This window comes from Platalea leucorodia, assembly GCF_965183815.1.
Source record: "Platalea leucorodia genome assembly, chromosome: 27".
In the NCBI taxonomy this organism is placed as follows: domain Eukaryota; kingdom Metazoa; phylum Chordata; class Aves; order Pelecaniformes; family Threskiornithidae; genus Platalea; species Platalea leucorodia.
Genome location: NC_138849.1, coordinates 545,787 through 571,070, shown reverse-complemented (window position 1 = coordinate 571,070; position 25,284 = coordinate 545,787). Strand labels below are relative to the sequence as shown.

At 51.0% G+C, this 25,284-nt stretch overlaps 1 protein-coding gene across 1 annotated transcript; it reads right to left on the bottom strand.

The window, feature by feature from the left end:
• Positions 1-9,260: 9,260 nt before the first annotated feature.
• Positions 9,261-21,815, bottom strand: LOC309600985 (E3 ubiquitin-protein ligase TRIM39-like; the record flags this gene model as incomplete). The annotated part of the gene is made up of 7 exons (XM_082333722.1): positions 9,261-9,820; positions 10,571-10,597; positions 11,206-11,226; positions 18,215-18,235; positions 18,906-18,929; positions 20,711-20,740; positions 21,803-21,815. 7 exons carry the CDS (start codon positions 21,813-21,815, stop codon positions 9,261-9,263), a joined length of 696 nt encoding a protein of 231 aa, XP_082189848.1.
• Positions 21,816-25,284: the final 3,469 nt, after the last annotated feature.

The following is a 25,284-nucleotide window of genomic DNA, read 5'->3' as shown; positions in this document are numbered from 1 at the left end:
CGTGCAGCAGGGAAGAGGAGCGGATTCCCGTGAGAGAGCCTGGGAACGCTGCTCACAGCTGACCAAAGGGGAAGGAGACCTCGGAAGTCTGGCAAGAGGTAAGCGGTGGTGACAGAGTCCCTGTCTCAGCAATGCTGGCTCCTCGTGCCTATGTTAGCCCTGCTCCTTATCTCCGGGCTACGCGCCTCCTCTGCGGGGCCTTCTTTTCAATCTGTTAAGGGGCTCATGTCCTGCCGCCACAGTTCTGCACGTTCCATTTTCCCCTCTGCATAGTACAAGCTGTGGCTGGAATCAAGACCAACCACCTCTGCCACACGCACACAGACAGAAAGCCCCCTCCGGCTGTGCTGGAGTTCTCCTCATTTTCCTTCCGTCTGCAATGGAGGTCCAGACTGGCGCAGCTCTAACCTGGCTGTGGGCTTTCTGTTCTGCAGCAGGACTGGGAGACACAAGCTGATCAGTGCGGCCTTGGAAGTGTTCGGGAGCTGCTTGGAGGAAGCCCTGAGCCATCTGCCGTGACCTCAGGGCAGACCCTGCCTTCAGCAGGAGACTCCACTGGACACCTCCCAAGCTCCTTCCCAGCCTGAACAGCTGTGCCATTTGCTTTTGCCACAAAGGCAAAACCCAAAGTCCCAAGCCAAGCCTGAAGAATGCAACTGGCTTCTTCGGCAATGCCCAGGGCACGAAGGAGAGCTGCCACGGGAGGTTCTGGGAGGAGATGGGAGGGAGCAGAAGAATCCCTGTGTGGGGTGGCAGAAGGGGAAGGGGCAGAGCGAGGGCCGCGCAGCCTCCCTGGGAAAGACCATGAGTGCTGCACTTGAACTCTGTGGCAGCTGAGGCAGCTTCTTGGCACAGGAGAGGATCTGTGGGGCTCTGTGGTGGGATACATTGATCAAAAACCCCGTAATACTGCTGTCAGGCTCTTGGTTCCCAGGACCTCATGTTTTCTTGGGCTTGCTGTGTGATGTGTTCTTCCCCAAAAGCTGTCCAAGACGTTCTTGTAGTTCCGTAGGGACACATCCTAGTTAAGTTTCCTCTTTTTCTCTTTTTGTTTCTTTTTTTTTTTTTTCATACGAATGTAATGTCCAGAACCCGAGACTGAGAATCACAGTATCCAAGAACGAAAGAAAATCTTCGAAGCCCAAAGTAAGTATTCTGGATCTCCTTTGTCTTGCCCGTGGTCATCCTTGGGAACCTCTGGGATGCAATGTGTCACCTGTGGAGGTCTGTCCCTCTGAGCAAGTTACCTGCAGAACCCCTTCCAGCCCAGAGCAGAAGGCCTGGCCTTCAGGGTGGGATGAATTTGGTGAGAGGGCCGTACGACTTTGATGAGAGACACGTCCTACTCTAGCAGAGCCTATTGCTTGTGGTTGGTGTAGGAAGCCGTTCAAAAGATGGGCTCAGGTGAGGTTGCTGAGGGATTAGCATGTGACTTCTGGGGTTCCTTTTCCCTCTTTGACTGCAAGGGAGGATTTGTCACCCTTTTGTGGGACTAATCGTGTGACAAGCAGGGCAAAACACCAAGTGGGTCTGCCTCTGGCCCAGCAACGGAGTCAACATTCTTCACCCTGAGTTCTCTTGGAGGCAGTAGCTTTCCATCTCCCCAGCTGCCACCCGCAGGCAGCAGGGAGATGCCTCACCATGCAGGTGAGAGCCTGGCTTGACCATGCTATCTGCAGGAAAAAGAAGGAGGGCGCACGGGATCAGTACTCTTTTCTTGAGGTGAAACGGAAGGGGCCCTTCCTCTGTGTCCTGGCCTCTCATCCTCCCCCAAATCTCCAGCGGAGCTCATTCATCAGAGGTGGACCTGTTTTCCCTGAAGTCGCAGTGGTGCCTCCCGTCATCGTAAGGGCTTCTCCAGAGATCTCCTCCTCGCAGTGTGCTCAGGCCAATGGCATCCTGGCTTGTTTCAGGAATAGTGTGGCCAGGAGGACCAGGGAGGTGATAGTGCCCCTGTATTCGGCACTGGTGAGGCCGCCCCTCAAGTACTGTGTTCAGTTTTGGGCCGCTCACTACAAGAAGGACACTGAGGTGCAGGAGCATGTCCAAAGAAGGGCAACGAAGTTAGTGAAGGTTCTAGAGAACGAGTCTTATGAGGAGAGGCTGAGGGAGCTGGGGTTGTTTAGTCTGGAGAAGGGGAGGCTGAGGGGAGACCTTCTTGCTCTCTACAACTACCTGCAAGGAGGCTGTAGCGAGGTGGGGGTCAGTCTCTCTTCTCCCTAGTAACAAGCTATAGGATGAGAGGAAACAGCCTCAAGCTGTGCCAGGGGAGGTTTAGGTTGGATATTAGAAAAAACTTCTTCAGCGAAAGGGTAGTCAGGCACTGGCACAGGCTGCCCAGGGAAGGGGTTGAGTCTCCATCCCTGGAGGTATTTAAAGGAAGGGTAGACGTGGTGCTCGAGGACATGGTTTAGTGGTGGCCTTGGCAGTGATAGGTTAACGGTTGGACTCGATGTTCTTAAGGGTCTTTTCCAACCTTAACGATTCTATGATTCTATTATTCTTAGTTAAGTCTCCTTTTTTCAGTTTTTCTTTTTTTGTCATATGAATATAATGTCCAGAACTCAAGACTGACCAGTGCATTGACCAAAAGTGATAGAAATTCTCTGGAAGCATAAGGAAGTATGCTGGAACTCATTCCCTTGTCTGCCTACTAACAGATGAGCAGGACGAGAGTCTATGTGGGCTTCTACCGCTTTCCATGGGAAGTGGTATATACTCTAAGCTGGTGGCCCATTTATATCAAAGCTCAGGCAATATTTATTGAACTGCAGAAAGACCCACTTATAGGCTCGTAGGTGATGAAAAGTTGCTCTGAGTTTCTCAGCCCCTGCTGGCGTAAAGACAGAGACAAAGTGAAAACCATTTCCAGATTCCACCTGAAGCACAACGTTGAATGCCTATGAGGTCAGGATTTCTTTCGGGGAAGAGGAAGAAATGTAAAACACCCATGAAGACTCCCTAAGAATATTCCCTCTGGGATGGAGGTTTTTGGAATCAGAGGTTTTGGCAACGACATTGCAGATAGGTGGTCTAGTTTTCAAGGGGGAAATGTCAGTGTCCCAGTGACAGCGGTCTTTCTTCACAGGAAGGACAGTGGAGGCAAAAAACAGATGCTGGCTGCCAACCCCATCTCAGCCTGAACAGTGTCCCTTTCCTGGAAAAAACAGGTCAGGAACTGCACCGTTCATGCTCCACTATGCTCTGGGGCTGGGTCCCCCTTGGCAGTGAAAGAACAACAGCGTCTTCTTGGCCCTTTCTAGAGGAAAGGCCCCGTGCCGTTAGAGGGACAAGGCTTCACCTCAGGGGAGGCAACGTCAGTGTCCCAGTGACAGCGGTCTTTCTTCACAGGAAGGACAGTGGAGGCAAATACCACGAGGGCCCTGGAATCCTTGCAAGAGCAGGACCTCCAGGAAGTCTCCCAACAAATTCAAGCTCTGTAGAAAACTTTGCAGGCCATGCTGGAGCCCGCACAGCGTGACCTTCAGATCCTCAGAGTACACGTGGAGGGCATCCTCTCCAAAGAAGAGGATCGGGCCAAGAGGTCCTTCTCTGAGGATCACCTGGCAGAACTGGAGAAGAAACTAGGTGAGCAGGGCCATTGCCAAGCAGGCCTTCATCTCTCTGAAGGCAAACGCTGGTCTACAGACAAACCGTCCCGTGAGCTAGTCCTCCGCACCTCCTCAAAGTCAGTGGAAAAGGACGGTCCTTTGTTGGGGAGTAGCGTTTGTGTCCCATGCCATGCAGACACCTGCTTGCTGAGGTGGACACTGCAGGTGGTCAAGGTCCCTCTTCTCTCCCTTGTCTTTGAAGGGAGTGTGTAGCCTGGGCTCTCTAGGACCCCCGATATGTGGTGAAGGCCCTGGCTGGGAATCAGGAACGTCCACCTCTAAGTCCTGCTGCCGTCTCTCCCGCAGCCCACAGATGCTGGCTGGAGAGATGGAGGGGGGTGATTCCTACCCTCCGTCCTGCCCATCAGTCCTTTGTCAAGCCTTCAGGAAGGCTCACAAGGCCTGGTGTCTTTCCCCACCCCTCCAGCAGTCAATCCATCCAAACCAATTCAAAGGAGCTGGAAGGATCTTCCCACTTCTCGTCCTTCAAGAAGCTGTGTGCCCTTGGACCCGGGGAGGTGCACCCTTCAGGGAGGGAAGGACCAGGTGTCGTGGTTTAACCCCAGCCAGCAACTAAGCACCACGCAGCCGCTCGCTCACTCCCCCCCAGTGGGATGGGGGAGAGAATCAGAAGGGTAAAAGGGAGAAAACTCGTGGGTTGAGATAAGAACAGTTTAATAATTGAAGTAAAATAAATTAGAACAGTTAAATAGGCAAAGCAAAAACCATGCACGCAAACAAAACAGAACAAGGAATTCATTCACTACTTCCCATCGGCAGGCAGGTGTTCAGCCATCGCCAGGAAAGCAGGGCTCCATCACGCGTAACGGTTACTTGGGAAGACAAACGCCATCATGCCCAATGTCCCCCTCCTTCCTTCTTCTTCCCCCAGCTTATATATACTGAGCATGATGTCATATGGTATGGAATAGCCCTTGGGCCAGTCTGGGCCAGCTGTCCTGGCTGTGCCCCCTCCCAGCTTCTTGTGCACCCAGCAGAGCATGGGCAGTTGAAAAGTCCTTTACCACTGTGAGCACCACTTAGCACCTATTTAGAGACAGCTTAGCACTACTTAGCAAGAACCAAAGCATCAGTGTATCATCGACATTGTTCTCATCCTAAACCCAAAACACAGCCCCATACCGGCTACCAAGACGAAAGTTAACTCTATCCCAGCTGAAACCAGGACACCAGGAGAGTGGCAAAGTCCCAGAGGGAGAGCTTGAGGGAGGAAGGTTGGGCTCAGGCCTTGGGCAAGCCCTGCTCCCCTTCCACTTGCTCCTGAGCGCCCAGCCAGTCCTGGTGTGGCTTCTGTCCTGCCAACCCCATCTCAGCCTGAACAGTGTCCCTTTCCTGGAAAAAACAGGTCAGGAACTGCACCGTTCATGCTCCACTATGCTCTGGGGCTGGGTCCCCCTTGGCAGTGAAAGAACAACAGCGTCTTCTTGGCCCTTTCTAGAGGAAAGGCCCCGTGCTGTTAGAGGGACAAGGCTTCACCTCAGGGGAGGCAACGTCAGTGTCCCAGTGACAGCGGTCTTTCTTCACAGGAAGGACAGTGGAGGCAAATACCACGAGGGCCCTGGAATCCATGCAGGAGAAGGTGGAGAAGATTCTGAGTGAGAAACTGGCTGTCTTACAGAGCCAAAAGGAATTGGCCCACTCTGCAACGCCAGCTCTGGAGGAACTGACTGACACCGAGCCTTCCCTCCTGAAACTTTCTGAAACCACTGCCTCTCTGAAGGGATCTTTGGAGAACCTGCAGGCATTGTCAGGTGTGATGTAGTATTGCTTTCCCTCTCCTCAGAGGGCTTCAGGACCCCCTTGCAGACTTGTAGGATCGCAAGGGAGTGTAGAAGTGATTGGAGTCTGAATGCGTGAGTGCCTGCCAACTGACCCCAGCGATAACTGGTGCTGGAAAGTAGCCTTTCTTTCCTGGAAGGTTCTTCTCTGTGAGAGGGGATTTCCCTTTTAGTCCATGGTCTGGCCATTCCTCTGGCCTCTCTTTCCCATCTGAAAAGCAATGAGAGGCTGAGCTCATCTCACAGCAGCTTTTAGTCCTCCATTGACTTCAGAGGGAGCAAGTTGGAGCCATGTGCCCCATGCCTGGGAAGCAAATCCATCACACACACTGATTTACTGTTTTCTCTTGCAGACTGACGAAATGAGAATAGAACTAGTTAAGATAACAGCATCTGTGTGTGTGGTGGGGGAATAAGGGAGTGTGGTGGGTGGGGGTGGCCTCAGCGTCACCTAGGGCAGATGGAAAACTGTGTTTGGATCCCCCTCCTCTGCTTATTAGGGCACACGAGAAGAATCATAAGCCAGAAATGACAATGGACAATGAACAGATTTTAAGGCACTGTAGGAGAAGTATTGCACTGGGGAAGATTCAGTTGCCACTAGGAGACGCTCAGGCAGTGGCTGGGCTGCTGGTGAGGAAGGTGCATCCCTGCATGCAGATGGGTCCAGTGAAGAGCTCTGCAGCTAGAACTCCTCCCATTTTATGGCAAACCAGAGAGGCCTCTTTTGGAGAAATTCATCTCCCTTGTTCCCTATCCCTTCTCCCCTACCACCAGCATGACGTCTTCTTTTTTCTCCTCAAGAATTCCTGCCTAGATTTCAGGCCTGGTTAGAGTCTTTGCTACTAAAAGAGCAAGCATCATAGTGGCTTCAGGCCTTGCTCTCTTTCAAGGGTGGCACGGGGCCTTTGGATGTGTTTTCCAACTTGTAGAACAAGCCTGTTGCTACAGAAGAACATAGTCTTTTTGGTCGGCAGAGTGGGCTGTGTCTTAGTACACTGGAGACCAGCATGCCTTGACAAATCCACTTATTGCCTGCTTTTCTCTTTTTCCCACAGAACTTTTCAAAATGCAGCACTACAAAGGTAAGCATAAGGGAGATGATGAATGTGAGTACTCACAGTCTGAATGTAGCTCTGGAAAACAGATCCAACCCACTCAGAGGGCTGTTTGGAGAACAACACGCTCAGAGGAAGGATTGTTTGATAAATTCTTTCTTTGTCGTGTGCTGCCAAAGACCCTGTGTATGCTTGACAGGAGCCATTTCAGCTGTGGGGAGCAGGGATGGCCAGGTTGCATTGGCCACTTCAGCCCCTCTCTGCCACTCCTGGTTTTGCCCTCGTTGGCATTTCAGGAAAAGTGTCTTGAGCTGGGCCTTGGGTATTGCCCGGGACTCTGTGACTCGCAAAGGGACAGTGACTCTGTCCCCTAAGAGTGGCTTCTGGGTCATAGGGTTTGCTGATGGGTGAGAGTATTGGGCCCACACAGATCCTTGGACCCGTTTGGGTGTGAGTGGGAAGCTGCCAATGATTGGGATCTTCCTGGATATCTCAGCCAAGCAGCTGTCGTTTTACAATGTCCAGAAGCAAAGCTCTATGCGTGAGCAAAGCAAAATAAGGAATTCATTCACCACTTCCCATCGGCAGGCAGATGCCCAGCCCCTTCCTGGCAAGCAGGTTCTCAGCACATGGTGACGGTTACTTGGGAAGGCAAAGGTAATATCCCTGAAAGTTCCCCCTTCCTCCTTTCCCTGAGCTTTTATTGCTGAGCACGACCTCATATGGGATGGAATATCCCTTTGGTCGGTTCAGGTCAGCTGCCCGGGTTGTGTGCCCTCCCAGCTTCTTGCCCTCACCTGACCTATTTGCTGGGGGGGCGGGGAGGGAGAGGGTGAGAGAAACCTCAAGGCTGTGCAGCCAGTGCTCAGCAATGGCCAAGGCACTGGTGTGTTATCAATACAGCCTCAACCCCAGATGCAAAGCACAGCACCATATGGGCTTCTATGAAGAAAATGAGCTCCCTTCCAGCCAGACCCAGCACACGTGGTCAAGACACCTTGTTTGCTTATGGATGATACTGAAAGATTCCTTTGATATCCTTGTTTAGAAATCAGTTGCATTTTTACCATGCATAGAAAGAGTCAAATCCTGTTCACAATGGAGTTTTGTGAAACGTGTGCAGGAAATATTTCTGTGAAAACTGGGAAGACACCTTACACTCTTACACCAAGGCCTTTGTTTGTCTGTATCACTTGGTTTCATGAGTCACTTCTCTCCTGAGTTCGGAAGAGCCTGCCTTTAAATCTCAGGGTGGGATTCAGCGCACAGACTGAGACAACTCGATTTTAGAGTAGGGGTCCGTTGCACAAAGCTCGTCATCAATTCCAAACAGTCTGTGTGCCACACCTGCCAACCTCATGCAGATGTTTCAGATACTGGTGGGAATCTATAGAGCCACTAATCACCTTCATCTTTAAGTGAGGTAACATAAACGTGTTGACTTACACACTGGTCTCCGGTACCATTTTAGATGAACTGGCTTCAAACTGGCCCTGCAAAGACACTGTGCAGACTGCACTCGTCCTGGTGGCTCCCACATATTCCTGGTACAGTTATCCCTGAGTGTATGGGCTACGGGGATGGAAACTCTGACCCACCAGAACCTGCACTCTGGGGAGGTTTACTGAGGTCCGTGCAGTTGGCCACTGCTCCTCTTTCTCATCTGTACAAGAGTTACAGTAAACCTGAGTCCTTCATACACATTAAAAAAAAAAAAAAAAAAAAAAAAAAAAGGTAGAGAAATCCATGAAAGAAGAAAAAAAGCCATATTTATTTCTACTTAAAATCCTGGCTACAGGAATTACATACCAAAAGGATTTTAGTTGGATTTGTACAGTAGCAAAATCTGAAAGAAGAGCAAGACATGATAGTTGGTCTAATGTCTCTGCATTCTAACTTCCCATCTGCTTAGAGAAGCACAGAATCATAGACTCTTTTAGGTTGGAAAAGACCCTTAAGATCATTGAGTCCAAGCGTAGGTCGTTAAGTCCAACTCTAATGCCATCCGTAGCTAGCCAGGGAATACCTCAGGCTGCAACTACCTTGAATCAAAACTTAAATTGTTTGTTACTACCTGCAGAAGCCTTTCCAATCAAATTACCTTTCCTTGACAGTTATGAGGTTTACCAGAACTTGTCATCCAATGCTTCCCAGCATCCTCACTGCAGACGTCTTTGATTCCTTGCTTACCATCATACCCATGTGTGTCTTCTTATCTTTGATCCTGACTGGAAGATTAACTGATGACAAGTCAGACACGTTGCCTCCAGGAGGCACCTGCTTCTTCCAGCTGGCGGAGAAGGACCTGTGATGAGTGGTGACCATCTAGAAACAGAAGTGGGGGGTATTCTTGGGAAGTGTGGTTTAAGCCCATCAGAAAGCTTTCCCATCCTAGACTAGCGATCCACTTTTGCACAAAGACATCATGAATGTTTACCGAGATCTTCAGTGACTGGCACAGAAAAGCTGTTCATGCTCACGTTGACACCTGATGTAAGCTTCCGTACGCAAACCCCACAATTGTTTTCACTTCCTGGGCTGAAGATCCATTCCTTTAGGTGAGCGCTGAGAAGAACTGAAGGTTCTCTCTACCCAGTGACTAGTGGCCTGAAGTCTAGGTCTTCTTCTTGACTGGCTTACGGAAGCATTAGCAAGCAATGGTGGAAGCTTCTTACATGAAAGAGCTGTTCAACTTTGATTTGGTGGCACAAACCAGGGGTCTGACAAGAGTGCAGTGTGATCTCAGGCTCTGTTTCAGTCAGACATTAACCATGCGTTCTCAATTCATCCATTCACTCATCATCAGCAAACCCCTGCACTACCCTTAGAGGCTCAGTGTCAGGCTTTGCAGCAGCAGGACCTGTTGAGAAGAAAGGAAAAAACTTCCCTTCCTGACTGCTGTCACCTCCCAAGGTGAAAGTGTACAGAGCTGTTTTCTTCTGGACATTGTAAAACGACAGCTGCTTGGCTGAGATATCCAGGAAGATCCCAATCATTGGCAGCTTCCCACTCACACTCAAGCGGGTCCAAGGCTCTGTGTGGGCCCAATACTCTCGCCCATCGGCAAACCCTATGACCCAGAAGCCATTCTTAGGGGACAGAGTCACTGTCCCTTTGCGAGTCACAGAGTCCCGGGCAATACCCAAGGCCCAGCTTCTTCTCCTGCCAACATCTACTTCCCAGTAGTGTCTCCCACATGTATATCCTTCCTTGGCCAGCACAAAAGTGTGGGAATCAAATCTCTTCTCCTTGCTGGGCACCTTTCTGATGGTGCCAGTGTCTTTCACACTCTTCCCATAGTCAGAGATTTCCAATCTGGGGTGAGCCGTGTCAGCGTCCAGGGTGACATCAACTGCAACAATCAAGTCACTTGAGTAGTAAAAAGCATAAAGGCTGCAGCTGTGAAACTTTCTGTTATGTGTCCCCTCCCATTGGTTCCCTCGCCATCCCTTGTTCTCCACTCTGATGCATCCTAGGCAGCCCCTTTCCCAGGATACCTCTAGCTTCTGCTGTCCCAAATCTCCCAAGTCCCTTGTCTCTCATCTGTGGCATGCTGAGAGAGTGGTCGGCACGCACCAAATGCAAAGCAACTCAAAGACACTCCCTTGAAGATGTCATGTAGCTTCAGGCAGGAATGTAGGGAGATGACAAGCCTCTGCCTCCATTGTGGCAACTCTCTAGAGGTGACTAGACGATAAGAACCATGCCTTGGCACACACCTCCTCTTTGGGCAAAACCAGAATCACAGAATCCGCTTGCATGAGAGTATGGGGAGAAATTCCATTGACCAAGACTGTATGACACAAATACACCAGGTTTGTGTCTACTCAGCAGCAGAAATGATCCAGAAACACCCTGGAATGAGCCTCTCCTTGCTAAAATCTACCCTTTTCTTCTGAGAATCAATAATGCTGCTTTAAATCCCAGAAACTCTAACACTGACTTGTGAGTTTCTTGGGCAGCAAATGAATAAGAGAATGCTTAAGAAACAATTCTCGCTGTTAAGAAGTCATCTGAGCCATTCCTTGTGAAGGCGGAATGTGTTTTCCAGAGCTGCGTGCAGGCTCCAAGAGATGGGATTCAGCATGGCTTCTTTTCTTACCTTTGTGTCGTCGTGTCTGCAGAAATTCTGTAGGAAAATGAACAAAGGAGACATTGAGTGGATTTAACAGGGAGACCATGGGTCCCGCGAGCTCACACACAGTCTGCGATGCTGACAGATAAGCATGCGCTCCTGCAGTAGCATGTCTTTTCTGCAGGTCAGAAAGCACATCACAAGCCCACCTCATCCTCCAAAGAGGAAAAGACAGTGGGCCACTCCAGTGACTGGTCTCGCAGAAAGAGTTTAAACACACTGTGAATACAGAAAGGAAAGAGGACATGGTCCCTCGTAGGAAAGAGAGTGGCCTGGTAAAAAGGCCAAAGACCTCGTGTCTGGTGAGGTCTCTCGCAGCTGTCATGAAAGGGGAAATCCTGGTGCCTTCCAGACACTTGACAATACCTCCTTGCAAAACTGCTTCGTAATCCCATTCCTATATGTCTTGGAGTCCAGGATTTAGCCCGTGCCATCCTTTGGCATAATTCCCTCTCCTGTACAAAGGGATTCCTTAGCATTACATGCTGTTTGCCAAGAAAAGTGACTGAGGCGAGAGCACTTTGCTGAGCTGAGCAGGTTTTCAAAGGACATCTCAGCAGTGTGTGTTTCATAACGAGCACCGGAGATGACATGTCACTTACTCTTTTCTCTCACCAGTTGGTCTGTAATGACAAAAAGAAGAGTAATCAAACACAGAAGCATAAATATTTCCACAAGAAGCCCTTGAAAAGCAACAATTCTCTTCTCTCTCTTGAAAACAGGGATCCTCCCCAAAAGCTACCTCATGGCAAGCCTTGTAGGTGCTACTAAGTTGCATCAGAACAAAGGCAACTTGCCAAGGCCACCCAAATGGACCTAAGAGACTTCTCACAAGGCGATTCCAAGGCCTTTACTCAGATTCAAGCCACACCTCAAGGCCTCAGCTGGCTTGCCTGGACATGGGCACCTGCTGCAGGGACCCCAAGCTCACCACACTTCTAGCCCGCATGGAGAGACCCTTGTTCCACCACACACCAGCACGTCCCTCTTGGAAGGAGCCTCTGCCCCTGGAACGGCACCACCCCACACAGCAGAGACCACTTACCGTTCTCGGCTTCCACTTGGGCTACAAAGGGAAGGGGAAAGGCAGTTAGCAAAGAGAGATCGCTGGGCTCAGACCCCACCTGGGCTCCTGATGTGGGCGCTTGGCTGGGTCTGCCTTGCCTTTGCCTGAGATCATGGTTACTGGGGGGGAAAAAGGGATCTGCAGGAATGGGGATGCGGTGGCATGGGCTCAGCACAGAGCCCAGAGGCTCTGCAGGAGAAGAGGCAACCAAGGGCTCTCAGCAGCTGCAAGGCAAGATGCTGCATGAGCTTCTAGAAGCACGGCCAACTGATGCATGGAGAGAGGCTGGGAAGAGCACACCTGGCATGGAGTACTCAGCTGTGGGCTGCCAAGTTGACAAGAGGTAGGGAGAAGGTGGAGAGGCTTTAGGGGAGAGCTCCCCAGCTGTGCGGGAGGGTGGAGGTCCTGCTGTGCCTGGCCTGCCAGGTGATGCCACGGGCTCCTTCCGTGGGGCCAAGAGGAGATGGAGAGAACCATCTCCAAGGAGCCTGTAGCTGCAGGAAGGGCATTGCCCAAGAGGATGGTGAGAAGCATGGGGAGGTGGGGGTGGACCCTTAGCAGGGAGACATTGCCATGAAATGGAGCTGGGAAAGGTGAAGCTAGACATATGAGGAATATTCCCCCTTAGCAAGGTTGGACTCCCACTTTGAAGGATGGGATCTCGTAACAAAGCCCGTATATACCCCCTGTGCGTTCCTGTAGAAGCCACCATGCCAGAGCAGTGGTGCCAGGTAAATGAAGGAGGTCAAGGGGCAGAGAGGGAGGCTGGCAGCAGGCTGTGTGTCTGTCTGGCAGGGAGGAGGGCTGGGCCCAGGGACTCAGAGCGCTCCCCGTTCCCACCCTGCACTCGAGGGACAAGCAGCCGCCCACACGCCAGACACCACTCACCTATTTTCTCTTTAAGTTGTCCTGCAGAGGAGAGGAGAAAGGCAGTTAGAGCCAGTGGAGGATGCATTGCATGAAGCCCCAGGGAAGGTGTTTGCTGCCTTTGGGATCCTCCCGAGAAATCGAGTGCATTCAAGGCCTAGTGCAAGTGTGTGCTGAGGCCAAGCCCTGCCCCTGGACACCTTGAGGGCGTTGGTGCCTCACAGCAGAACAAAGAAAACCTGCCAAGGCCACCCAGCTGGATTTTAAGGAACTCTCCAAAGTTTACTTCTGTCCACGCTGGAATGAATATTCCTCCACCCCACCGGTATTTCCTTCCTTCCTTCCTTCCTTCCTTCCTTCCTTCCTTCCTTCCTTCCTTCCTTCCTTCCTTCCTTCCTTCCTTCCTCCCTCCCTCCCTTCCTCCCTTCCTCCCTTCCTCTGTTCCTCCCTTCCTTTCTTCTTTCCTTCCTTCCTTCCTTCCCTAGCTCTCTTTGGCACGTTTGCCCTCTTCCCTCCTTCCCACATGAGCTTCTTTCCAGGGCAAGCCCTTTACTCAGATTCCAGCCACACCTCAAGGCCTCAGCTGGCTTGCCTGGACATGGGCACCTGCTGCAGGGACCCCAAGCTCACCACACTTCTAGCCCGCATGGAGAGACCCTTGTTCCACCACACACCAGCACGTCCCTCTTGGAAGGAGCCTCTGCATCTTAAAGGGCACCACCCCACACAGCAGAGACCACTTACCGTTCTCGGCTTCCACTTGGGCTACAAAGGGAAGGGGAAAGGCAGTTAGCAAAGAGAGATCACTGGGCTCAGACCCCACCTGGGCTCCTGATGTGGGCGCTTGGCTGGGTCTGCCTTGCCTTTGCCTGAGGTCATGGTTACTGGGGGGGAAAAAGTGATCTGCAGGAATGGGGATGCGGTGGCATGGGCCCAGCACAGAGCCCCGAGGCTCTGCAGGAGAAGAGGCAACCAAGGGCTCTCAGCAGCTGCAAGGCAAGATGCTGCATGAGCTTCTAGAAGCACGGCCAACTGATGCATGGAGAGAGGCTGGGAAGAGCACACCTGGCATGGAGTACTCAGCTGTGGGCTGCCAAGTTGACAAGAGGTAGGGAGAAGGTGGAGAGGCTTTAGGGGAGAGCTCCCCAGCTGTGTGGGAGGGTGGAGGTCCTGCTGTGCCTGGCCTGCCAGGTGATGCCACGGGCTCCTTCCGTGGGGCCAAGAGGAGATGGAGGGAACCATCTCCAAGGAGCCTGTAGCTGCAGGAAGGGCATTGCCCAAGAGGATGGTGAGAAGCATGGGGAGGTGGGGGCAGGCTCTTTAGCAGGGAGACATTGCCATGAAATGGAGCTGGGGAGGGTAAGGTTAGACTTATGGAAAAGTTCCTCTTGGAATTTTGGACTCCCACTTTGAAGGATGGGATCTCGTAACAAAGCCCGTATATACCCCCTGTGCGTTCCTGTAGAAGCCACCATGCCAGAGCAGTGGTGCCAGGTAAATGAAGGAGGTCAAGGGGCAGAGAGGGAGGCCGGCAGCAGGCTGTGTGTCTGTCTGGCAGGGAGGAGGGCTGGGCCCAGGGACTCAGAGCGCTCCCCGTTCCCACCCTGCACTCGAGGGACAAGCAGCCGCCCACACGCCAGGCACCACTCACCTATTTTCTCTTTAAGTTGTCCTGCAGAGGAGAGGAGAAAGGCAGTTAGAGCCAGTGGAGGATGCATTGCATGAAGCCCCAGGGAAGGTGTTTGCTGCCTTTGGGATCCTCCCGAGAAATCGAGTGCATTCATGGCCTAGTGCAAGTGTGTGCTGAGGCCAAGCCCTGCCCCTGGACACCTTGAGGGCGTTGGTGCCTCACAGCAGAACAAAGAAAACCTGCCAAGGCCACCCAGCTGGATTTTAAGGAACTCTCCAAAGTTTACTTCTGTCCACGCTGGAATGAATATTCCTCCACCCCACCGGTATTTCCTTCCTTCCTTCCTTCCTTCCTTCCTTCATTCTTCTTTCCTTCCTTCCTTCCTTCCTTCCTCCCTCCCTTCCTGTGTTCCTCCCTTCCTTTCTTCTTTCCTTCCTTCCTTCCCTAGCTCTCTTTGGCACGTTTGCCCTCTTCCCTCCTTCCCACATGAGCTTCTTTCCAGGGCAAGCCCTTTACTCAGATTCCAGCCACACCTCAAGGCCTCAGCTGGCTTGCCTGGACATGGGCACCTGCTGCAGGGACCCCAAGCTCACCACACTTCTAGCCCACATGGAGAGACCCTTGTTCCACCACACACCAGCACGTCCCTCTTGGAAGGAGCCTCTGCATCTTAAAGGGCACCACCCCACACAGCAGAGACCACTTACCGTTCTCGGCTTCCACTTGGGCTACAAAGGGAAGGGGAAAGGCAGTTAGCAAAGAGAGATCGCTGGGCTCAGACCCCACCTGGGCTCCTGATGTGGGCGCTTGGCTGGGTCTGCCTTGCCTTTGCCTGAGGTCATGGTTACTGGGGGGGAAAAAGGGTTCTGCAGGAATGGGGATGCGGTGGCATGGGCCCAGCACAGAGCCCCGAGGCTCTGCAGGAGAAGAGGCAACCAAGGGCTCTCAGCAGCTGCAAGGCAAGATGCTGCATGAGCTTCTAGAAGCACGGCCAGCTGATGCATGGAGAGAGGCTGGGAAGAGCACACCTGGCATGGAGTACTCAGCTGTGGGCTGCCAAGTTGACAAGAGGTAGGGAGAAGGTGGAGAGGCTTTAGGGGAGAGCTCCCCAGCTGTGCGGGAGGGTGGAGGTCCTGCTGTGCCTGGCCTGCCAGGTGATGCCACGGGCTCCTTCCGTGGGGCCAAGAGGAGATGGAGAGAACCATCTCCAAGGAGCCTGTAGCTGCAGGAAGGACACTGCCCAAGAGGATGGTGAGAAGCATGGGGAGGTGGGGGCAGGCTCTTTAGCAGGGAGACATTGCCATGAAATGGAGCTGGGGAGGGTAAGGTTAGACTTATGGAAAAGTTCCTCTTGGAATTTTGGACTCCCACTTTGAAGGATGGGATCTCGTAACAAAGCCCGTATATACCCCCTGTGCGTTCCTGTAGAAGCCACCATGCCAGAGCAGTGGTGCCAGGTAAATGAAGGAGGTCAAGGGGCAGAGAGGGAGGCCGGCAGCAGGCTGTGTGTCTGTCTGGCAGGGAGGAGGGCTGGGCCCAGGGACTCAGAGCGCTCCCCGTTCCCACCCTGCACTCGAGGGACAAGCAGCCGCCCACACGCCAGGCACCACTCACCTATTTTCTCTTTAAGTTGTCCTGCAGAGGAGAGGAGAAAGGCAGTTAGAGCCAGTGGAGGATGCATTGCATGAAGCCCCAGGGAAGGAGTTTGCTGCCTTTGGGATCCTCCCGAGAAATCGAGTGCATTCATGGCCTAGTGCAAGTGTGTGCTGAGGCCAAGCCCTGCCCCTGGACACCTTGAGGGCGTTGGTGCCTCACAGCAGAACAAAGAAAACCTGCCAAGGCCACCCAGCTGGATTTTAAGGAACTCTCCAAAGTTTACTTCTGTCCACGCTGGAATGAATATTCCTCCACCCCACCGGTATTTCCTTCCTTCCTTCCTTCCTTCCTTCCTTCATTCTTCCTTCCTTCCTTCCTTCCTTACTTCCTTCCTCCCTCCCTTCCTCCCTTCCTCCCTTCCTCCCTTCCTCCCTTCCTTCCTCCCTCCCTTCCTGTGTTCCTCCCTTCCTTTCCTCTTTCCTTCCTTCCTTCCCTAGCTCTCTTTGGCACGTTTGCCCTCTTCCCTCCTTCCCACATGAGCTTCTTTCCAGGGCAAGCCCTTTACTCAGATTCCAGCCACACCTCAAGGCCTCAGCTGGCTTGCCTGGACATGGGCACCTGCTGCAGGGACCCCAAGCTCACCACACTTCTAGCCCGCATGGAGAGACCCTTGTTCCACCACACACCAGCACGTCCCTCTTGGAAGGAGCCTCTGCCCCTGGAACGGCACCACCCCACACAGCAGAAACCACTTACCGTTCTCGGCTTCCACTTGGGCTACAAAGGGAAGGGGAAAGGCAGTTAGCAAAGAGAGATCGCTGGGCTCAGACCCCACCTGGGCTCCTGATGTGGGCGCTTGGCTGGGTCTGCCTTGCCTTTGCCTGAGGTCATGGTTACTGGGGGGGAAAAAGTGATCTGCAGGAATGGGGATGCGGTGGCATGGGCCCAGCACAGAGCCCCGAGGCTCTGCAGGAGAAGAGGCAACCAAGGGCTCTCAGCAGCTGCAAGGCAAGATGCTGCATGAGCTTCTAGAAGCACGGCCAGCTGATGCATGGAGAGAGGCTGGGAAGAGCACACCTGGCATGGAGTACTCAGCTGTGGGCTGCCAAGTTGACAAGAGGTAGGGAGAAGGTGGAAAGGCTTTAGGGGAGAGCTCCCCAGCTGTGTGGGAGGGTGGAGGTCCTGCTGTGCCTGGCCTGCCAGGTGATGCCACGGGCTCCTTCCGTGGGGCCAAGAGGAGATGGAGAGAACCATCTCCAAGGAGCCTGTAGCTGCAGGAAGGACACTGCCCAAGAGGATGGTGAGAAGCATGGGGAGGTGCAGGCAGGCTCTTTAGCAGGGAGACATTGCCATGAAATGGAGCTGGGGAGGGTAAGGTTAGACTTATGGAAAAGTTCCTCTTGGAATTTTGGCCAAGGCCACCCAGCTGGATTTTAAGGAACTCTCTGAAGTTTACTTCTGTCCACGCTGGAATGAATATTCCTCCACCCCACCGGTATTTCCTTCCTCCCTTCCTTCCTTCCTTCCTTCCTTCCTTCCTTCCTTCCTTCCTTCCTTCCTTCCTTCCTTCCTTCCTTCCTTCCTTCCTTCCTTCCTTCCTTCCTTCCTTCCTTCCTTTCTCCTTCCCTTCCTCTCTTTGGCATTCCCTCCCTCTTCCCTCCTTCCCACATGAGCTTCTTTCCAGGGCAAGGCCTTTACTCAGATTCCAGCCACACCTCAAGACCTCAGCTGGTTTGCTGGAACATGGGCACCTGCTGAGGGACCCTAATCGTATTGCGCTTATGGAATTTGTGTCTCTTCCTCACTTATCTTACTGTTGATGCCACTGAGTCCTTTCTTGGGAAACCTTTTTGGCGCAGGTGACCAGCAGCAATGCAATTGTAGCTGCCATGGACACTCACCTGTGTTGAAGAGATCTCAAAGAAGAGGCTCAACAAATGAAGCCTACTTCTTGTTTTCACTTCTTTTAGTTTATGTCTTTGCCTCACCTTGCTGAAATGCTCTGGGGAGTTGGACAGGAAGGAATGTGGATGTGGCAGGTCATGTGGCAAGTTCTTTAACAGCAAGGAATTGCCAGGAATGCAGCTTGGGAGGGTTGAGGCTACGCACCACTTTGGGGGACTAACAGGGTAATACTTGCCATGTTCTCAAAGTACTCATAGCATGTCTGAATGAGGTCTCGGGGAGTCTTAAGGAGATGTCCTTCTGCCCAAAGATTCTCATTCAGCATGTCTTCCAGCTATCACTTCACCTATTTACCCCAGTTTCTGTAACTCCTACCAATGACCTTAAAATATCTCCTTTGCATAAACAAATGCCCTGTGCTCCCAGAAAAAAAGATGGGAAACAAGGCACTCTCAGTTGGGTCAGGGTGATAGCTCCTTACAGATATCCCCCACATATTTGAAGGCCCTTATGGGGTGGTGTTTTGTAAGCAGAAACGAGCACTTACCTTCAGCTAACAAGGGGCGCCCTGCAAAATAAAAGGCATGTGAAAGTATTGGTTGTTGTGATTTTAATTTGAAAATAAGTGTGCTTAGCTACCACCTAGGAGGAACTCGGCCAACTTCTGTGGCGCAGCAGAGTCTTCTCAATCGCAGCCCGCACCTAGATGGGCTCTGGGCACCCATACAGCTCCCTCCCCCGCACCTGCTATTGCAGTGTCCACGTGGCCATTACCTCCTGATGCCTACAGATTTATACCTGTGTGCACTATCTGGCCTGACACCCCTCATCCCTCGTGGTTCTCCTGCCGAGAGGGCCCAAGTCAATGGCAGGATGGTGGACGAAGAACCATGACATACACGTAAGCTGGGAACTAATGGGGTTCAGCTAGAGTGATTCTGCTGCATGAGAAGCAACATCCTTGAGGAAGGACTGCGTGAGAGCCAAGTAGTTTCACACTGACTCTGGCCATGCAAAAATGCCCAGCAGAGTACTGGGGAACAAGAGAGTGGCATCTTTCCCATCTCAAGCTCAGTGCCATCTAAGTTTAAATATTTCAAATATTTTTTTTTTCCTTTCTACCTGCAGCAGAAGTTTGACCTGCAAAAGAAATAAGAAGTTTTACATGTCAACCTTTGCCTTTTATTTCTTTAACGTGTTATGTTAAATGTTTTGAATATTTGCTTAGCATCTCTTACCTTCTTCCATACGTCCGCAAGGATCTGGAAGGGAGAACAAAGCAGAACAGATCAGACAGGATGACTCCCTTTTCTGAGGCTGTACTCACAAAAGCCTAAGTGTTAGTAACCTGAGGATTGTCTAGTTGTTGCTGTAGGCTATGGGCTAAATGACTGAAAAGGATTATGCATGTCAAAGCACGGAAGTCCTTTAAATTCAGAAGAAAAGTTTGCTGTTTACAGCATAGACTTGGGGCTGGGCGCTGGAGGGAATTTATGCCAAGCTTGTGTCTTCTCTGGTACGAAACCAAAAGTGAAGGTGTTTTGTAATGTAGCCAATCAAACCAAACTGGTGGTTTCCCAAACATCGGTGAGGATACTTGTGAAAAAGGAGACGTGTCAAAGAGGAAGCAATGTACACAACAGTGTGATGGAGGCTGCATTACACAGCAGAGGAGTCAGAGCCCATCGTCTGGCTCCTATCACGGGTTCCTCTTACTCATATAGACCCTCAGGTATTATTGCACTTTGCCTCCAGCTCATGTTCCCGAAGGGCACGGGGCTCCTGTCCGTCCTTTGTCATTTCTGCCATGGATGGCTTTGATGCTTGAGGGCATGGGCCTAGCTGACTATGGTTAATCACTGAATTCTTGTTTGATAGGAAGGAACTCAGAAATACAAGAGGATTCCACTAATATCTTACCTTTCTGTTTTTGTTTACAGTAACTCCAGAGTAGTGCCAAGTTCAAGATGAGGCTTGGGACTGCCAGAGCTTTTAGTGAAATGAGTGATGGAGACCAACCTGCATTTTTTTAAAAGAACTGTATTTAGTATTTCATGGAAGTAGAATTAAGTGGACCATCCAGTCTCTTAGGTGGCTTAACAGAGCTTCTTTCTTGGAATGTGCTAATGAATTGCTGTCTTTGTCCCAACGGACCCCGCGTATCAGGATACTACAGGCATGTAGAGTATTTCTGATTCAGAAAATGACACAGATCAAAGGAAGAACACTCTTATGAGCTTTGTTTTAGTTTCTAAGATGAATGCAGAAAACATAGCAGTGGAAAGCATCTTTCATGTGAAGTTTTCTGAAGAAGAAAAAGGACTTAGAAGTGAGGGAGATGAAGGATTTGTGATCAGCCTCTTCTGTGGGGAACCAGAGGTACTCTGAGAGTGCCAAAAGTAGACTTGGGTTGGCAAGCTTCTCTGCCCAGTGATCTAGGGTAGCGTTTAAAGTGTATATTTAAAGATATGTATACACACACACACACACATATATGCTTGAGTGCAGTGGAGCAGTATGGCCACGTGCTGGAAAGGGGAGGTAGTTGCAGAGGTAGGCTCTAGGCTCATGGTTCCAGGGACAACATTTTACCCAGCTGAGCAGCTGCAGGGTTTCCTGGAAAGTGGGACAAAGTTGGCTGCTTGACCCCTCATTGAGGAGTTTACCCCCCATCCTACATCCCCCAGCTTCCCCAGCAGAGTCACACACATCAAGGGAGGCAGGACAGAGTGGGACAAAGGAAAGCACAACAAGGCCAAGTCACAGTACAGTGCTCACCCAAAGGCTGAGCCAATCCTCCACCAGAGAATCCCAAGCCTAACCTTTCTTCGGTGCCCTGGGAGCCTCCTTTCAGCCTGTCTAGACTCTCTGCAGCATCCAGCAATGCCATGCTAAGAGACAATGATCTGCCCAAGGTACAGGAGGGACCTCTGCGACGGGTGGATCAAGCAAGAGCTCACCCTTTATCTCCCTCCCCAAGCAGGACCTGGCCTGCTAGCATGGTGAGCCAGCCACGAAAAATAAACATTAAGCATGGGTTTACCTTGGGAACAGTTGCAGATAACTTCTGAAGCTATAAAAGAAGAGGAAGATTGTTGCGGTTTAACCACAGCCAGCAATTAAGCACCACCCAGCCGCTCACTCACTCCCCCCTCAGTGGGATGGGGGAGAGAATCAGAAGAGTAAAAGTGAGAAAATTCGTGGGTTGAGGTAAAGACAGTTTAATAGGTAAAGCAAAAGCCATACACAAAAGCAAAGCAACACAAGGAATTCATTCCCTCCTTCCCATTGGCAGGGAGGTGTTCAGCCATCCTCAGGAAAGCAGGGCTCCATCAAACATAACGGTTACTTGGGAAGGCAAATGTTGTCATGCTGAATGTCCCCCGCTTCCTTCTTCTTCCCCCAGCTTATATGCTGAGCATGACATCATACGGTATGGAATAACCTTTTGGCCAGTCTGGGTCAGCTGTCCTGGCTGTGTTCTCTCCCAGCTCCTTGTGCACCTGGCAGAGCATGGGGAGCTGAAAAGCCCTTGACTGGTGTAAGCACTGCTTAGCAACAACTAAAACATCAGCGTGTTACGAACATTATTCTCATCCTAAATCCAAAAGACAGCACTGTACCAGCTACTAGGAAAAAAATTAATTCTATCCCAGCCAAAACCAGGACAAAGATGAATGAGAGGAAAGAACATTCACAGATGTGCCACTAGGTCATTAGGTCTGAGGGGAAGGCAGTGGCAGAGCTGCCACTGCCTTCCCCTCAGACTTAATCAGGGAGGGGAGGAAGCAGTTGAGCCCTGGCACTGACCATGGGGATCCCAAGCCTACAGCCCATCCTGAACTCATACAGAGGTGATAAGACACCAGGATACATGCCCAAACTCGAGCAAGGACATCCTAAGAAAACTGAGAGAAACCACCAACCCTGGCTTCCAATGGAAAACCATCCCTCAGCCTACCAGACTCTTCCCTTGGGTCTGTGCCATATCCATAACTCTTCTGAATGGGGAGTTTCGCCATGGTGGGGGAGCGAAGTAACTAAGTGATAAGGTGATAGAAGGCACCTCATAAGCAGTAGGAGGCCTGGAAAACCGTGCCAGTTGTTACTCTTCAAAGTAGGTTTTGTCTCTTACCTTGTTTATCCATGTTGCTCGACTGTCCTGTTATCCCTTTAACAAAAGCATTGTTTGTTAGAATTTTTCCTTCTTTACTTGCAGGTAGGAAAAAAGAGCTCCCTGAGCACCAGAAAGTGTAGCTGTGTGCCTGGTTCAGAGCCAGGATTGCTCCTTTCACAGCAGCCTTCCTGCTAAATGCTCATGTCCCCATGGAAAGTTGAGGAGTAGGAAAGATGACGGCTAGCCTGCAAGCCCAACATTTGCCTTTCCCATCCCCCCACATCCCACCACTTCACCTAGGGAAGTACATGAGGAAAGAAGCAGGCAGACCCTGCCTGGTTTGAGCAACAAGGGAAGTGGCAAATCCCAGGTCTTCCTTCTCTTCCATATGGTGTGGACAGCATTTATCCTGCCTCCCCAAGAATGCCTGTCTGCTCAGATGTGTTCCTCTCCTTCCTCGGCAGGCGTGCCCACAGAGAGGAAAGGCAAGGCAGCCTGTACTGAGGTCCCAGCAGCCGTCACCTGACTGCCCCCGGGTCACATTGCTCACCTGTTCTCACAGGGCTTTGTGGATTCCCCCTAGGTTTGTTGTACAAGTGGCCAAGCACTGATCGGATGGCTCTGTTAGACCATCGGCTACTTCTTTGGGTGACATAAAGGTATTGTGTCTCTTTTGCCTTGAAAATATCATGGGACCACTTGAAAGAGGATTTCTTACCTGATGAAAAAAGGAACATAGATAATGGGAAAAGGATGAGGGAACAAAATATTCTCGTTCTTCCTTTCCGGAGCCAGGTAGTCATCATTTCTGATGTGCTGCAGTGTAAGAGACAGCGAAAGGTGGTAGAACAAAATCCTCAATGAAGCCAAGTACCACATCTCTCCTCTCTCCTTTAAACATTGTGTTCCTTGGCATCTCATGTCACATTAAAGGGAAGCTGTGCCCAGATGATCACCTGTGCAGCACAGGAGGCTTCTCATATCTTCTGCATACCTTAGGCCTTGACAAAAAGTATACTCTGAGCAATCAAGTTGCTGACAATACAATTCTTCTTAGTTGCTGCCCCTATATATTCATAACAAGACTGTTCCTGACATCTCAAGTGGTATTATTCCGAGTAGCATTAGTAAAATTAATCTTGGTACTAATAAAGATGCAGAGTGTGTGAACTGGTCCTTCGCTACTTAAGAGTACTACCTGCCAAAGGATGCCACGCAGCTGCTGGGAGACGTAGCTTTCACACCGTACACTACAGGTTCATAAACTGGCCAATGTTAAGGTAGCATTTGGCTGGCTGCTGCTGGCAGACATAACTCTGACACTACCTCCTGCTGGTTCACCTGCATTGCTTTCAACAGCACTTCTGAATTTTACAAAAAGGTCACCGTTAAGGCAGTATTTGGTTTGAGGCTTCTGCAGGCTTCTATAGTCTGCCCTCCCTTCCCTTTGTCACTCGTTTCTCCTCTTGATAGACTTGTCTTGTCACCACCACAGCGAGGCCCTCATGCTGCATTTTATTTGCTGTGGAGCAAGGCAGTCAAAAAAAAAAAAAAAATCCATGTAAGGAAAGGTCCGTGGATTTGTGATCTGCAGTCAGTGCAAACTGTCACAGTAAAGCAGGCAGAATGAACATGCTTATGGCAAGAATGAATGGAAAAATTGGGCTGGAAGAGAGATTCTCCTTGCCCAGCAGGTTCACTGATGCTACCAAAATAATTGTCCTTTCCAGTGCTTCCTCATCTTTAATACAGAGACAAGTAAAAGGTGAAGTGCTTGGTGTCGGCCGCAATTCTTTCAAGCCATTACAGCTGCATCCACGAGAGGGACCTGGAGTGCCGCTTCAGAGCAACGCAGCAGGTCCAGTGGGGCAGCCTCTGGTCTCCATCCCTCTCCTTTGCCCCACCACAGGTGGTCAAGGACATTGCAGGCAGCCATTTCAGGCAGCTGGGCCCAGCCCTGAGCAGTTTCATCTCCCCCAGTCAGCTTCCTAACCTAGCTTACGGCATGGATGCATGGTTGGTAATGGTTGCTGGTGCTCGCTGCCTCCTGCTGGGGGTTGGATTGCTCCACTGAAGCTGCAGGGAGGGTTGGGATGAGAGCTGGCATGAAGGGACTGTGTGATGTGGCCGTGCTCGGCACCACATCATTATTGCTGCCAGCATTTACCGAGTGGCCAAACAGAACTGAAAATGGCCTTGGGAAGAATCGTTTTTTTCTATTGTTTTCCTCTCTTGGAATTTGGGTATAGCAAGCCTAATTCCCTGCAAACTTGTCACAAAGGTTTATTTGACACTAACGTGACAGGATCTCGGAGCACAGCGGAAGGAACTGTGAATGCTTTCACTGATAACTGGGACAGTTAAATGAAACAGGGACGCCAGGCAGATCCTGAAGTTCTTTGCTGCTTCTCCTGCTCCCTATAACCTTTTTCTCAGTGCATTTTGTATTGCGCTGTCTCTAGGCCAGGTGGCTAACATGGGCCCACCATTTGTCTAATATTCCAAGGGATGCTTTCAAGCAAGCAAGCTTTGTTTGGCTGCTTGCTCAACCTGGACACTTGCCCCACTAACGCATAGCTACAGAGAGCGCGTGGTTCACAAGCGACGTTGCGCAGGTACGCTAACCAAAACTACAGGAAAACTTCTCAGCTCCACAGAGTTGTATATGCTAACGAATAAGCGGGCTAAACTATAACAAGGCAAGTTCTCCTACCTTATAAAATGCTATTGCTTCCTCTGCATCTTGCTGAGAGTGCGACGTTTCACTTCTCTGCTACAGTAAAAGAGAAAGCAAGCATGGAGCAGTTGCAGACTTTGCTGAAATCACTGAGTTGTAAGCAGGAAAGAAGGGAGGGAGAATCACGGCAAAACTCACCCAGGCTGCTGTTCCTCCTGCTCGGGAAGGCAAGAGAGTCACAGAGGGATGGAAGGAGGAGGAAGGGATGGAAGGAGGAGAAGGGGCTGGCAGTCACGGCGACGGAGCACTGCAGAGAGGAGATATGCCCTTGGAGCGCCGGTGAAAACAAGCTCTTTGATCCCATAGTCATAATGGTTAATTTTTGACGCCGTCTGATTTTTAATTGGTCCTGAGGCCAGGTAGGTGCAAAGATGAAGGTCACTAAAGTGAAGATAGGCAGTGAAGGGAAGGAGAAGGTGTTTTTCCCGTGAAGCCATGGTTTATGAGTGGAATTGGTTTTGGACAGCCGTGCAGGTTTCTGGGAAGGAAAGAGGAGTGCTATAGCTCGTTGTGCTGAGCTGTTTCTTCTTGCAGCACAATTTCACAGGGAAATAGAAGGAGTAGCAGCAACCTCCATTTTTCACCTCCTCTCCTTCACGACCATCACTAAGCCATGGCTCATTAAGAAAGAATAATTTAAAAACGTAAGCGTTGCCATTTGAAGATTAGTTCAGCGTGTTATATAGCGTCAGTGCCCAGCCTCTGGGGAAGTGGGATGTACCTGCCTAGCTGGGCTCAACCATTAGCGAGGAAAGGCAGGTTC